Here is a 16,286-nt window from a genome sequence, read left to right as displayed (position 1 = left end):
CCTTTGGGTCTGGTCCACATAGACCTAATTCACAGTATAACACCGTATTTGATTTTTGACATGGATGAAACGAGCTGTGAGGAATAAAGTTACAGTCCCTTCAATGGCGTGCACTGTACAATGCTGTACTTTAAAAAAAAAAATACGTTTAAGATTTACGCATTTCAATTTCATAACAAAAAAAAAAAAGTTTTATTAATTTAAATTGTTAAACATTACACAATTCAATTTGATGGAATTTTGTTATCAGGGTTCGTACAAGGTGCTTGAAGTGCTTGAAGTACTTGAATTTGGCTTTTTCAAATTTAAGCCCTGGAAAACCCTTGAAAATAGCTATTTTTACCAAGAGGTGCTTAAAAAATTCTTGAATTATAGAAAATCTTAAAACACGTTTCTTAAATCATTTAATAAATGAAATGTATTTATTTATTTTCGGAAAAACATGATGACAGACCACTAGACCACTGCTGAAGTAGGCAGCGCATAGACAGTGCTGTCACGTGGCACCTGTTACTATTGGCAGCGCTGTTCAGAATGGGCCAATCACAATCAAGTGTTACTGGAGGATTTAAAAAATATATATTTTATAGATACTGCTGTGGTGGATTTAACAAGTATGAATTCTTGCAACTATCAGTTTTAATTACAATTTACTCTCCAGAGTGAAAAAATTAAATGAGATGTAAAACGTTTTGAATGATTTGAATGCAGATCAATGGAGGATTCAGTTTTGTGAGCCGTCTAGCACCACCTTGTGTAAAGAAAGCTTTGTGTCTCACAAAAATAGGTTATTTCTGACAACATTTGTGTTAAAATAAAAATATGTTGACAAACGTCCCTTGACTTTAAAAAAAATAAAATAATAAAAATAGGTCTATAACCTAACCTTTAATATGAAATGGCTTGACTCTGTTTTGCTAATTTTTTTGAAAATATATTTGAAATTGTTAATTGCCAGAAAAAATCCTTGTTCCCTTCATCTGGTACACCACTTCTATGACATGTAAAGTTATTTGTGTATTTATTTTGTACTTATTTTAAATAAAAGCATTAGTGCAAGGCTGAACAAGTGTGCAAAAAAGCAAAACAAAATTATTATTAATAATTTAAATAATTTAAAAAGTATGTTTGTCCCTTGATTTCATGGCATTGGTGTTATCGATGTAAAAACCTTTTTTTATTATTTATTTATTTATTTATTTTTTTGGTTTTAACATTTTCTTTTTTTTTTATACAAAATGTAGTGGAAAATAATTAAGGTTTAAGTTCAGAGGCTGCTTAAATATGCATTTAGGGATTTTTCCCAGCATGTTAAAAAGTTATTAATTCACATTTTATTTTCACACAAAAATATTTGGTGTTGTTCGCCATTGAACCCTCAGAATGTGGTGTTGTAACCCATTTAACCCTCATTAGCGTTAACTTAGTGTTAACGTGCTTCATTCGTGAAACAAAATTAAATAATAAAAGAAAGAACAACAGTCAAGTTGTCCTTTATGAATAAAGATTAATGTCAACATGTTACCAAATGTTTACCCTCAGCGTTTACAGGCAAAAACTGAACTAAATGGAAAATTTCAATGTTTTGTAAGTTGGAAAGTCAAATTTTCTTGAAAATGAGCCATTTGCAATTTCGGTCAGTTCCTCACATAAATCTGATGTGTGACTTTAGAAAACATGGAATACAGCACGAGTCATATGGACTACTGTTTACGGACCCAGTTATTCACTTTTGTTGGAAAGCGAAGTGCGTTTTAAGGGAGCACACAACAATTGCACATCAGTTTCATCATGAATGAACCAAGAATTGTTACTGTGAGAATATGTAGTTAAAGATGCTCATTGTTGTACTTGTAATAAGTGGTTTTATAAAAATAAATTAACTGAATGGTTAAAATATTTTTATTTAAAATTAACAAATAAAGAAGTTGTTTTAATGACATCTCGAGCATAGTCCTTGAAAACAAATTAAAAAAGTGCTTAAAGTCCTTGAAAGTCCTTGAATTTAACTTGAAGCATCTGTACGAACCTGTGTTATGAAATTTAAATGTTTTAACCTTATCAATAGGCTAAAATATTTTTTGAATGTATAGAATGCTCCTATAGATCACATAACATTTTCCACAAGTTTTTTTGTCTACTGAAATTCATTGGAGAGATGTTATTTTCAATGTTCTGTCAGCGGAATGATCAAAAAGACTTTAAGCAGCAGTACAACCTATTGAAGAGACTAAGTCTGTCCCTTACAGCCTTGTTGTCTTTCCCGTCAAAAAATAAAGATGGCGCTTCTGTGAATAAAGTCCATTGCATCTTATTCTGCCCAAGAATAGCCTACTTGGACGGGATGAGATCATCTCACCAACATGTAAAGTGACCAACCACAGTTTATATTGTCTTTATAGACAGCCTGATCACATAAAAATTAATTGATTGTGGTGACATTTTTTGAAAATGATATAATGTATCACGGCAGTTCAGAGGTGAAATGTCCATTTAGTGGTGCTTAAACCAAGGGAAATCTTCTCCCAAACAGATTAGGTTTTGAAGGTTAAAGGGATAGTTCACCCAAAAATGAAAATTCTCTCATTATTTACTCACTCTCATGATATCCCAGGTGTGCAAGACTTTCTTTCTTCACCAGAACACATTTGGAGAAAATTAGAAAAATATCTTAGCTCAGTAGGTCCTTAAAATGCAAGTGGATGGTGATCCAATTTTTGAAGCTCCAAAAATCACAGACAGTCATCATAAACGTCATCCATACGACTCCAGCAGTTAAATTAAGTTTTGTGTGCAATATGCATCAGATGATCAGAGAACAGACTGTCAGCGAGACCGCAGCAAGCTAATGTCCTTCCGTTTTTTTGTCTTGCAGGCAGACGTACAAAAGCACATCTCAAAGGTAAGTTCAAAGTTGGTCTCTATTTGTGTCTCAGCAATTCATTGGACCTCTGCATCAGTGAATCTTTTCATGCATGACAAGATTCAGGCGCAATGAATGCAATCTTATCACTCCAGCTGGGTCACTAATGGTTTCATCGCCACCTGCTTGATGTGGGGGATGTGTAATGGGTAAGGATCTGGTATGCTACAGCAAAGATTGCAGCTAAAATCCTGATTAAGTGGGGTGATGAAGTAGGGCTGGGATGCATAGATGACTAAAATTAGCATGAGCATGGTGCTCTAAGAAGACCATCCCTGCAATTAGGGTATTTGTTTATCGGCTAAGCATCTTGAGCCAGACAATATTCACCTTTACTCTATTAGAATTGATAATTTCCACACGTGGCGGCCAACACAATACAAACAGCACTGCACTGTCTGATAGTGTCTTATGTTAAAGTGTACAGATTACAGAAGAGGGACAGCTTTGGAATGGAATTCTGAAGAGATTACAGTTTTTTCAATAGCAGACCTGTATTGATTATTCCTCAAACATATTGGCTAGGGTTTGTTCTTAACCACTAACCCTGAGAATTGAATTTGTGAAATCAATTCAACCTGAACTGTTCAATGTACCGATTCCATTTAAACTATATTTTGTAATAATTTCAGTCTTAAACTGTGTACAAATGAGATGCTGCGAAAAAACGGCAAGTGAGATTTTTGTTACCGCAACAAACGATTTTTGTCGATCACTTGATCTCTGTTTATGCTGGTCATTGCTGTGTAGACCTGCCCAATGTGAAATCTCATTGGTCCAAAGTCTAATATGATATGAACATCAAATATGTTTTGATTTGCTGTGACTGTGTCACATCGTGCAGCAGTATCACATTCAGTGTGGACAGAAAATTGTCTCATCGCACCTGGTTAGAAAACTACGTTAGGTGTGCTATTGATTATTATTTTTTGTAGTTTTTAAAGAAATTTTAAATTAAATTTTACATTTTTGAATGTTCTGTATTCAACGTAACCGACAGCAGTAATGTCTTCTTTTTTTAAAATCATTTGCGTACTGAATTGTGATTGCTCTTATCTTCTTTGCATATACTTAACCATTTACTATATGCAAGTATGTGAACGCAGGCACTCCTTGCTACATAAGGTCTATTTCATGGTTCAAAAATGCGTAAGACCGCAATTCATAACGCAACGCAAGTACGCGTTCAAGTCTCAGTGTTGCCACAAGGGTCGCTATAACAGAGACTGTCCGCTTCTATGTTGAGTTTTCTCTTTCAAGGCAACTTCTGTATTATGGCGGAGCAAAAGTTAAAGTCAGTATATTTATAGGAACTTACCTTAATAATAACACATCTATTTTAATGGCACAGATTTTTGGATGTAACTTTATCACCCCCTTGAGTACTGAGGTTTGTTACCGCTACAGTGACGCAAGAACAAAAGTCAAGCATTTTCAACCAGACAGTAGATTAGCAATGTGTTAGTAATTATTAATGCGTACCCTTACCTGCTTGAAGTATGTTTTGGCCTTTTAGCTGTCTTTACACTGTACAATGTGTTGATTTTTGTGTGTTTCCATCTAAAAACGAGTGTCTTACCTACAACTGTACTATACTATATATAGGCGGCTGTGGCTCAGGTGGTAGAGCGGGATGTCCACTAATCGCAGGGTTAGCGGTTTGATTTCCGGCCCACATGACTCCACATGCCAAAGTGTCCTTGGGCAAGACACTGAACACCAAGTTGCTCTCAGTTCTTTTGTTGCCTTGCAAGCACTGGTATTTCCTTCAGGAAATGCAAATGTAGTTAAAATAGTAATCCATAATGAGTGAATAATAGTCAAATAATAGGCCTAATGAACTTTAAATAATAGTAATAATAATAATAATAATTTTCGTTCAAGGTATTAAAACAGTCAAGATGTTGTGCATAAATAAAACATGTGTCAGTGCTCTCTCTCTCTCTCTCTCTCTCTCTCTCTCTCTTTCTCTCTCACACACACACACACACAAAGCACTACATACTTTGAAGGGCCCCGATGCCTTCACTGGCCACCCTCTCTATGGAAGCCTCTGTCAAGCTTTTATGTGAAGGCCAATCAGAGCAGTCGAGCTCAGGTGAAGTGGCCCTCACACATCCCCACATTACTGCCTCTGATGCTAAACACTCACCTGCCCTCAGTAGCAGGCCCGCATTTATGGAACGCAAGCTGAGAGGTGCTGCTCAACAATGGCCTTTCTTCAAAGCACAGCTCTCCACTATCAGTAAGGCAGACCCCAGTGTGTGTGCTGTAAAGGACTGTGACAGTCTCTGCATCAGTTTTCAGCTCAGAGGTCGATCAGTTGTGTTCAAATCAGTTATGTCAAAGATGTGATTCAAGAAAAAGAGTGGTTGCTGTAATAGGATTAATCTTACACAGGATGTCAAGAACAACTTCAGATCACATTTCCCCCCAAAATCAAAAGATAGAAATATGAAAGGATATTTAACTTGAATAAATTAATGCCTTTTTTTGGGATAATTAAAATTGTTTGCATTATGAATTTATTTTTATTTATTTTTTTAATTTGAATTAACTGTCATGGAAAAAAAAAAGATCATTCTAATGTGGTTTAATATAATATTTTTAATATATTTTAATATATAACCATATTTTATATATTAAGTATTTATACATCATGATAGTATTTGTTACTCTGCTTTTTAATTTATTCTTATCTAAATCAAAGAACAATTGTATTAACTTATTTTTTAATGTAGGCTAATATGGCAAAATAAAAAATAAAATAAAAAAAGAAGCTGTATTACAGTAATGAGGATATAATCTGAATCACCAGTACTCTGATAAAAATGCTTAATTGTCATGAAAGTAATATGATAATGAGAATAAATTTAACTTAAAGAAAATGAAACATCTAAGGAACATTATTATTCATTTATTCATTTATTTTTTGCCTTTTGAAAATATTTTCCTTACAATAATGCATCAGTATTCCAGTTTACTCTTATGGCAAAAAATAAATAAATCTTATTCTAATGACATTTAATATGATTTGTGTATTATATTTTTATATTACTATAATTTTATATTATTTATTTAAAGTATTTATACATCATGGCAGTATTTGTTGTACTGCCTTTTAATTTATTCAGATTTAAATTAAAGAATCATTGTTTAATGTAGGCTAATTCAGCAATGCTTCATTGTCATGAAAGTAATATGGCAATAAAAGTGTTTAACTTAAAGAAAATTAAACATATTTTAGAAACATACTTTTTTCCCCCTTTTGACAATATTTTCAGTACAATAAAGTACCCATATTCCTTTTAATTTGATTTATCATTAATCATATTCTTATGCAATTTAAAAAATAATAATAAAAATAAAAAAATAAAAGTTAGAATTAGTAATTTATTGTATTTTTTTTTTTGTATTTTTTTTTTTTTTAAATTATAAGTAGATATACATCATGGTAGTATTTACACTGCCTTTTTAAATTAAAGAATCATTGTAAAAAAATATTGTAAAAATACTGTATTTCAGTAATGAGGATCTAATCAGAATCACCATTACTTTCATGAAAAATGCTTAATTGTCATTAAAATGTCACAAAGCGCCAAACAATCTTCATGGACATCAAATAGGCTTTATTTTGTTTCAAAATTAAATTATTTTTTTCCTTTGGGGTGATTTTAGGTGTAATGTGACCTGAACTTGTTTTTTGCCTGAGATTGTGGGTGGGATTACACTTCCAGACGCTGGTAAGTGGTTGTTTAGAAGGGTGCAAGGCTTATTCAAACACAATTCTCATGAGGTGACAGCTGGGTTACACTTCTCAATGCAGGAAACAATCAATCAAACTAATTATTCCTGCTGTGCTTTAAGCACTAGGTGTTCAGCATGCAGTCAGTAATGGATAATGTATTGTGTTCTCATTGATTTAAATGACTCTCACAGCTATAGAGTTTGATTGGTTTGGTTTAAAATGAAGCTACCTGACATGGATCCATTTACAAATCTTTGTTCATGTTCTGTCAAAGAGGATGTGAGTTATGTATCCACTAGAGGCCCCCATTAAACTATTACAAAAAGTACACTGAGAACATTCATATGGATCAGTGTTTGGGAAGCTACTTTGAAACTATGGCCCTGTCCCAATACCTACACTTGCAGTCTTGGCCACTTGAGTGCATGTGCACGGGACAGGAAGTAAGTGTTCAAGACTGTCCCATGTTTAAAACATGCCAAAGCTCAGTGCACTTAACCCACACTAAATCCACACTAGCACGAATACCGCTTTGGAGCGGCCTTTCAGGCTGTGTATCCCAGAGTTCATCATGATCAGGAGCCACACCCCGCCTACCCAAGCGATCGGTGTATTTTCGCTTCTCAACTTGTTATTTATTATAATCAGATAGTGAAACGTAAGTGAAGCATATATTTATTTTAGTATAAATGTATATATTCAATATTATATAACGCGTTTGGGATGACTTAATAGCAGCACCATAATTACCAAATATTATTTATGTGTATATTTATATACCTCTTTGTTATCCTTCTCTAGTTGATATTGTTTTAAAATAAAAAATTTATCAACTACTACCACAGGTTCTTTCTCATCTTTATGTATTTAAAATATATGTTTTAATGCCTTTTATTTGTTGTATGAAACTACATACTGATAAGTTGTGTAAAGCAGTCTTTGCTTGTCTTATATAAATGACAAGCCAAAACATATAATTTAAATGGTTTGTATTAATAGATATTAATGGATCAAACAGGTTTATAGAATAACATTTTTATTTTATTTTTAATTACGTTTTATGCAGTGTATTGTGAAACAAAGTAGAAAGAAATTGCTTATATTTAATATTTTACAGCAGTTATGGATGACGCAATTTTACAGATACACTTTTTTTAATGTGCAAAGTATTGAAAATCAAAATGAGTAAAACGAATGAACTTTTACAACTATTTTCACGCAATAAAAACATTATAAATATGTACTTTTTATTTCTTATTTTAAGTAGGCTATAACAGTCACCGCTACCAAAAACAATCAGTCTTCAGTTGAGTGAAAAGACAAAAACAGCTGTCACAACCATCACCAACATCATTAAGTCTACGAGTGTCCCAACGTGCAATCAAAAGTCATACACACACTCGCAGTCTTCACATCTACTTGCACACTAGTGGCCAAATACCGGAAATACATAAGACAAGTGGGTAAGTAGGCAAAACCAAAACCGCAAGTAGGGGTATTGGGACAGGGCCTATAGCATTTTTCCAAGAGACAAGCTGCTCATAATTCAAAGTAGTTATACAGTCAAGTAAAAAAAAAAAAAAAAAAGTAGTTAGCTACTCTACAAATTACTTACAGTACAAAAAGTATCTAACTACATTGATGCCTGTTAAAGGGGGCAATATCTTTTCAGATATTAATTTATTATGTAAACAGAGCCGTTTGAAACCAATCATTAAATTTCTTTATATATATATATATATATATATATATATATATATATATATATATATATAAAATCATTGCATTTGGCACAAATTACACAGTTAACTTTTAATAAGCCAATTGAAGAGCCCAATGAGCCCATGTAAGCGCACCTTTCAAAATGTTTAGAGTGCTGCACTGTATGTTTTTAAACTTACTCAAGCTGCTGATTTGAGAAGGAAAATTTGACATTGCCACTGTAGACTTTCTAGATATTTCTGCTTTGTGTTGTGTGGGCTTCTGTCAACAGGTTCGTCGTGCCACCACTCCAGCAGTGCATTTGCTCAACCATGCTGATGTCTCCTGGCAACTGTGTATTTCCTGTTCACTGGATCTGTATTTATTTCAGGCTGTCCAGAAATTGGCAGATGTTAATGAACAGACCACCAATCCTGCAGGCAAAAGGGCTTTCTGGTCTTTTGCTGTGTCACATGCACTTTGATTGTTTGGGAATGTGTCGCTTATTAATCTACTGCTGTTTCTGAGTTGCCAGTGAGAGGCAACCACGCACATGCCAAAAGTGAATTCTTGTTTCTGCCTCTTGTCCGAAATAAGCCCCACTCATATGGATGGAATGAATGCCATGAGTTATTTTATCCACTTCCTTTGTATATGTTGCATACATCACACAACACTTTTTAGCAGTGGTTCTTAACTGGTGGGTTGAGTGACTTAAAAATCACATATCTGTTTTGATAGGGTCACAGACATCAGGGAACAACACCACTAAATCCAAATAATATAAATCAGCCTGGTCTCATAGTATCACCATGCTGGTTAGGGGCTGTTAACACAGATTTTTATGTAAACATGCGCTAAATGGAAATGTTTGACCCTTGCACTCAAGGACGGATTAAGAACTGAAAGGCCCATGGGCCAGGGCACCATGGAGGCCACCCATGACGTGACTATGTTCACGTTTATGTGGTACAGGATGCTTGGCAGATTTGGTTGGATTTTTCAAATTGATGGAAGTTTGGAGCAATGTCTTACGGCCAATTATATGTACTTTTTAATTATGAAACGATCCAAAATCATGCGTTATTAACAGGGATGTGCACGGTATTCAAATACAAAAATCACTATTCGGTTATTCTGCATGTGCAAGGTCTTCAACCCAATCGGAGTTCGACGGTACACGACAAACCTACAGGTTTTTTGCATTTTCCATTGATAAAGAATAGGCCTATGTTGCAGGCAGTGACAGACATTATTTTTGTTCGACTTTAATGTGATACTATCAATTGAAGATCTATGTATTTTGCTATTTTTGGCTCATAGCTCACTGTGCACTTTATTCCCTGCTAATCTGAGGTTGTGTTTGACACATCCATGGCATTAAACATTCTTTATTCCAGAGTCCCAACAAATAACAGAATAACCGTTCGTGAACTCTCGTGGTTAACCAGAAGTTACAAACGGTTCACACCGTGCACATATTTAGGGTATTAAGGCATCTTTCGCTTTATCATTAAACATTAAATGCATGCAGGACTTTTTAAATTCCTCCATACTGTTGCACAAATTCTGTCGCTTATATGAATTTAAACCATCAGCTTTGTACACAGCCAGTGTAAACAGCACCTTATCTTTGTGTTTGGAAGTATTTTGTAAATCAGACACTGTTCTCTGCAGTCCTTCAAATAAGCACGCTGCACCTGTGAGACGCAGATTCCCTGAGCTTGCACTCGAGTGTCTGTGCTTGTGCTTCTGCTGTCCAGCACACATTTGGCCGAACAAATTGTATTTCACATAAGGCTGCCATTTACGTGGATTTAAAATAGATATCTCAAAATAAATAAATTATTGGTTTAGAGCTCGGGGCCCATTGGATTTGAAGGCCCCTGGGCAACAGCCCAAACGGCCCGATGGTTAATCTGTCCCTGCTTGCACTGCATCTCACTGTTCTTTCAGCGTCTCATGCATGATCACTGTGTTTTAAGACTAGTGAGTAATCATTTACTCACCCTCATGCCATCCCAGATGTGTATGACTTTCTTTCTTCTGCAGAACACAAATGAAGATTTTTAGAAGAATATCTCAGCTCAACATAACTCTTTTTTTTTTTTTTTTTTGCCTATAATCTTGACATCAGCAGTCTCCTTAGCGATCATCATTTCAAGCTCGATTAGTGCCATCTTGCACTCTGCACATGCGTCAAGCACTAGGAAGTGTAATCAAGCTTGAAATCATGATTGTTCATAGAGACTGAAATGGCAAGATGTACAGTGAAAAAGGAGTTATATTTTTGTCTGTTCTCACCCAAAACCTATTTGATCGCTTCCGAAAACATGGAATAAACCACTGGAATCGTATGGATTACTTTTATGTGCCTTTATGTGCTTGATGGAGCTTCAAAATTTTGGTCACCATTCACTTGCATTGTATGGACCTATAGAGCTGAGATATTCTTCTAAATATCCTTCCCATGTCTTTTGTTCAAGCTCTACAGTATTTTGCGCATATTCATTCGTCATTTGGTAGAAGCTAGCCAAGTTAGGCAGATGCCAACATGGAAAAGTTGCTTGACATTCCCTCATCCTCAGAAAACATAAACAAAATCATACAAGGTAAAAACAAAAACAATGATCAGGCTACATTAAATACGGGCTCACTTGCAGTGAGGATAAACAGTTTATGCAGACCACGTATTGCTTTGTTGGCTGCTGGTAGCATGAAAATTTCACAACTCAAGAGAAATTTAGAAACCTAATTTGTCAATTTTCCAATTCAGCAAATGTCATGTCAATACTTTTGCTTATTATTTGGATTATTCAGTTCATGTTAATAAAAATATGTTTCAGTGGTTGATTTTGAAGACATTTTACTTTTGAAAAATATAAAATGTAGTTAGTGTGCTGAGTCGTTACTTGATGCCTAATGTTAAATTTTGTCGTAAAGCAAAAACTTCATTGGCATTTACTTTTTTCTTTATGTGTTTACTAAAGCCGGAAAGTTGGCATTGTCGTAAATTAGAAAAAAACATGGGTAGACATAGAGAATCATGAGAGTTAGTGCAGTTTTATTTAGTGGGCAGTTGAATAATTGGTTTAGTGAGCTGGAATACCAGAGCTTGAATCTCTTGTGCCATGTGTGCACCCAGAACAAAAGGTCTGTAGGATAGTTATCTGTATCCGTATTTAGAAGCCATCCAGTGATCTAAGCAAATTTCCTGAGAGCAATTTACGGCATTTGTCCTTGCTTGTATCATTTTGTCCCCCTCTGCTCTTCATTATTTTTACCTCTAGTACTTCGTGTTTTGTATCTTCCTGATGTTGACTTGTTAAATAGGGCTGCCCGACTTTGACATGATTAGATCATGGCCTGGAGAGAGAGCAGCTCCCAGAAAAACAATTTGCCTGAAAATGAAAGTGTATCAATGCAGTTACCATTTTCTTACATTCACTCAGTGAATGCCCAGGGAATCTAATGATTTCAGCCTACAACTAAATCCCTTCTTTCTTAAGCAGGCTTTGAAGCCATTTTGTGATTGTTGCGAAACAAGAAAAATGTATTTACAAAAAATATCAATACATCACCTCATGTTGAGAGCACCAATCAAAAAGTCAAAAATGCCCACTGTCTTTTCAATGGTCTGCCTTGAAATTATTTTATAACTTGCTTTTAGTACATAGCTGTGAGCAAGCCCACACACATTCTGTGAAGAAAAGTGCTGAATTCAAATGCCAGTCATTCACTAAGTTCTAGACATGTTACTCCCCTCACGTGTTTGTTTATTAGATACTTTGTCTAATTTGAGCTAACAATAACAACTTTTTTATTTATTTATTTTTATATAAGAGTAAGACATGTTAGTCTAGTGATCTGTCTAGTGACCGATTTTGCTTAGCATGCAAGGGGACCAGGGGCCAAATCTTGACCTAATATATATAGGGCTACAGATATATATATACACAGTGCTGTGACAAAGTTTTTGCCCCCTTCCTGATTTCTTCAATTTTATTTTCAAATATATATATATATTTTTATTGAAGCAAAAAAGTTATCCAACACCTTTATCACCCTCGTGAAAAACGAACTGCCCCCTTAAACTTAATAGCTGGTTGCGCCACCTTTAGCAGCAACAACTGCAACCAAATGATTCCGATAACTGGAGATTATCGTCTTTTACAACACTGTGGTGGAATTTTGGCACACTCTTCTTTGCAGAACTGCTTTAGTTCAGCCACATTGGAGGGTTTTCGGGCATGAATTACTCATTTAAGGTCCTACCATAGCTGATGACTGGATCTTCTCCTTTAGGATTTTCTGGTAGAGAGCAGAATTCATGTTTCCTTCAATTATTGGAAGTCGCCTTGGCCCTGAAGCAGCAAAGCATCCCCACACCATCACACTACCACCACCATGCTTGACCGTAGTTATGATGTTCTTTTTGTGGAATTCTTTGTTTGATTTATGCCAGATGTAACGGGACCCCTGCCTTCCAAACAGTTCCACTTTCGACTCATCAGTTCACAGAACATTCTCCCAAAAGTTTTGAGGATCATCAAGGTGTGTTTTGGCAAAATTTAAACAAGACTTTATGTTCCTCTGGGTTAGCAGTGGTTTTCGCCTCGCCACTCTTACATGAATGGCATTTTTGGCCAGTGTCTTTGTGATAGTGAAGTCATGGACAGTGACCTTTATTGATGCGAGAGAGGCCTGCACTTCCTTGGATGTTGTCCTTGGCTTTTTTGAGACTTCCTGGATGAGTCGATGTTGTGTTCTTGGAGGAATTTTGGAAGGTCGGCCACTTCTGGGAAGGTTCACTACTGTGCCAAGTTTTCTCCATTTGGAGATAATGGCTCTCACTGTGGTTCTTTGGAGTCCCAGAGCCTTTGAAATAGCTTTGTAACCCTTCCCAGACTGATGTATTTCAATCACCTTTTTCCTCATCATTTAAAGAATTTCTTTCAAACTTGGCATAGTGTGCTACTGGGTGAGAGCTTTTAGCCATCTTCATGCTGCTGAAAAAGTTCTATTTTGGTGTTGATTTGATTGAACAGGTCTGGCAGTAATCAGGCCTGAGTTTGTCTAGTCCAGATGAACCCCATTATGAATTTATAGAGTTTCATATATTTGGGGTTTAGTAACTACTAAAATACTTTTTCACACAGGCCCAGTTGGTATTGGATATCTTTTTTGCTTCAATAAATAACATTATCATTTAAAAACTGTATTTTGTGTTTACTCAATTACCTTTGTTTTATGTTAGATTTTGTTTATATGAATATGAATATAGAAATATATATATATATATATTTTACTTATATTACTCATTATAACCTCCATCTAACATTCTCCTTAACCTCGTCTGATTACGACACAATTTTATTAGCTTTCAGTGCCCCCCTGCTGGACATTTCACTGGGAAACTGCAGCAAAACGTAAAAGAAAGCACATAATTTCTTTTTGCAAACATTTTGCCATGTTCCCGTAATTTTCAGGAGATCAGGCTGGTTAAATCTGATGCCAATTTGAAAAGATTTGAAATCACTTCTAAAACTCTGGCAGAAACGTGAGTTTACTGGAGGCTTTTTTTTCTGGAGAAAAAGGAGACCTCAGCAAAAGGATCTATTTACACTCCATTTAATCTCAGAAAAACAACTGAAACATCAAAGAGACCTCATTTGTGATTTTTCTTTTTTCCTATGAGAAGTTATGTTATATGCCCCTTTCATTTCAAGTTCAAAGTCTGATCATATCAAAATGGTGCTTGAAAGATGAGTAATTCAAATTCAAGAATTGACAGCTAATATTTTCTTAACTTGAGATGCTAATAAGATAATTTTCCTATCAATCAATGTTCAATCAAAAGCCATTAAGTCCATTAGCACAGAGAAACACATTTTTGAACAGCCTTCAAAATGTCCTTGCATTGAATGTAGTGCCATTTTCGATTGGAGTGATGAATTTATTTTATGTGTGCGCAACTTTTTAAATAGGACGTTCCATTCTTACTTTAAATGTCACAGTTCTCATAATATCATCATCTAAGGAATTTGATCAAAAGGGCTGTTACCAATAGCAGCACTCTTTAGCCTCATAATGGCAGGAGCAATGTAAAAGGGGCTTGAGTGATGTTTTCCTGAGACCCCTGCGGGGAATGATTCATGGTTCCCGAAGGCTTTCAGCAGTGGCTCAGTCTAAACAGAATACACTGCAGACAAGCTAATTATCAGCATGTTAGCCTCCGCCTGCTAATTAAACCTACGCCCTGCTTTCTCAGATCCTGTGCTACACTGTGTTCTACTGCCCCACTATAACAGTTCTGCCATTTATTTGCACTAGCACAGCACAACATTGTTTTGATTTAGGTTATGCACAAATCACATCGCAGTGCCATGGCTTTTGAAACTGCAGGTTGACTGTTTTTATTTTGCAGTGTAGCGTTTTATTGCTTTTTTTTTTTTTTTTTTTTGCCAGTTTTGCACGATGGCAATGTTTTGAGTAATCTCAAGTACCTAAATCACACATGTTTTACATGCCTTTAGGATCAATATAATAAAGAGGCTTTGCATTACAGTGATTTTAATATGGCATAATAGGAAACAGATGCTCTTTTAGCATAAATGTTATATAATTCAGTATGGTTTATTAAAAAAAAAAAAAAAAAAGCATTCTCTGAAAAACAAGTCTTAATATATTATGCAATTTTGTTTCAGTAAATGTATCTTGTATCTTATCTGATATTTTTACTAGAAAACAAAACAAAAAAATGGTTAATAAATTAGGTTTTTTTGCAGTGTAAAACCTGTAAACCATGGCTTTTTGCTTTTATAAAATGGCAGAAACAGCAATATGAGAAAATACACCAATGTTAAGTACATTTTTTTTTTTTTTTTTTTTTTTTTTTTTTAAATCAGATAATTTTTTCACCAAGCTATATTGTTCATTAGTCTAAGGCCACATCAACACTAATACATTTTTGCTTAAAAACACATTGATTTTTCTACGTTTATACCTCTCAACAGCGTTTTCCTCCACCAAAATCTACTTTATTTTGCAATGTGGAGTAAGCAAGGTGTCATATTTCCTGTAAGAAGTTCCAATGTCATTAGCCACAAGGTAAATAACTAAAAAGAGAATAACACCATAATGTTGTGGTGTGGGGTTATTAATAGTCACACAAGCAGAGGATTTACAGCTAAATGTGTAAATATAGGATGGTTTTGTAACAAAAACATTTATAGAAATAAAGTAATTACATCATTCACTTGTTGCCCTGTGTTGTATATGCAGAATCTTACGAGGCTCTATTAAGAGAAACAGCTTCTTACTTTAAAAATAAAGGACAGTGCGTCAATGCAGTATTTTAATGTCTCCATGTAAACTCCAGTTCATCATTTGCGAAACCTCTGGTGATGCCTTTATTTATTTATTCATTCATTTCCAAAGGTTATTTTTTATAAGTCACTCTTGCTCATTCATTCATAGTTCCAACAGCACCATTGTCTGATGAAACATAGTACACATGAAATATAGTACACTTTATGATTTATGTTACATCCGTGAGATGTCATCTATATAGTAGATATAGAGAAGTAATTTAGGTCAATATACATCTAGATAGATAATTTTTTTTTAGACATTTGTTATTAATTTTTTTAATGCCATGTAAGCATTTTCATGACAAAAAAAAAAAAAAAAAGTAGTTTAATGTGCAGAACAACAAACTATCACAGCACTGTAAATAAAGTGAGGTGAAAACAGCATTTCTCTTGTTAGCAAAACCAAACTTACAGTACAAGAGGGGAAACAGAAGTACGCATCCCGCAAAACTCTACTGTATTCAAGCCATGATCGCAAACAATATACCATTTTGCGCAGTGACGTAACTTGGATATTACAGGGCCCAGTGCAAAGAACCTG

The 16,286-nt window shown here is 34.8% G+C and overlaps 1 protein-coding gene across 1 annotated transcript in view; it reads left to right on the top strand.

Moving 5' to 3' along the window:
* Positions 1 to 16,286, top strand: part of LOC127447914 (dual specificity calcium/calmodulin-dependent 3',5'-cyclic nucleotide phosphodiesterase 1A-like) — a 100,751-nt gene that overhangs the window by 2,581 nt on the left and 81,884 nt on the right. Inside the window, exon 2 of the mRNA XM_051710111.1 lies at positions 2,876 to 2,902. Within this exon, the coding sequence (XP_051566071.1) occupies positions 2,876 to 2,902 (27 nt within the window). The remainder of the gene's footprint in view (positions 1 to 2,875; positions 2,903 to 16,286) is intronic.

Source organism: Myxocyprinus asiaticus, chromosome 11 (genome assembly GCF_019703515.2).
Source record: "Myxocyprinus asiaticus isolate MX2 ecotype Aquarium Trade chromosome 11, UBuf_Myxa_2, whole genome shotgun sequence".
Classification (NCBI taxonomy): domain Eukaryota; kingdom Metazoa; phylum Chordata; class Actinopteri; order Cypriniformes; family Catostomidae; genus Myxocyprinus; species Myxocyprinus asiaticus.
Note: the sequence above shows the minus strand (reverse complement) of the source record. Positions and strands in the feature narration are given on the sequence as shown.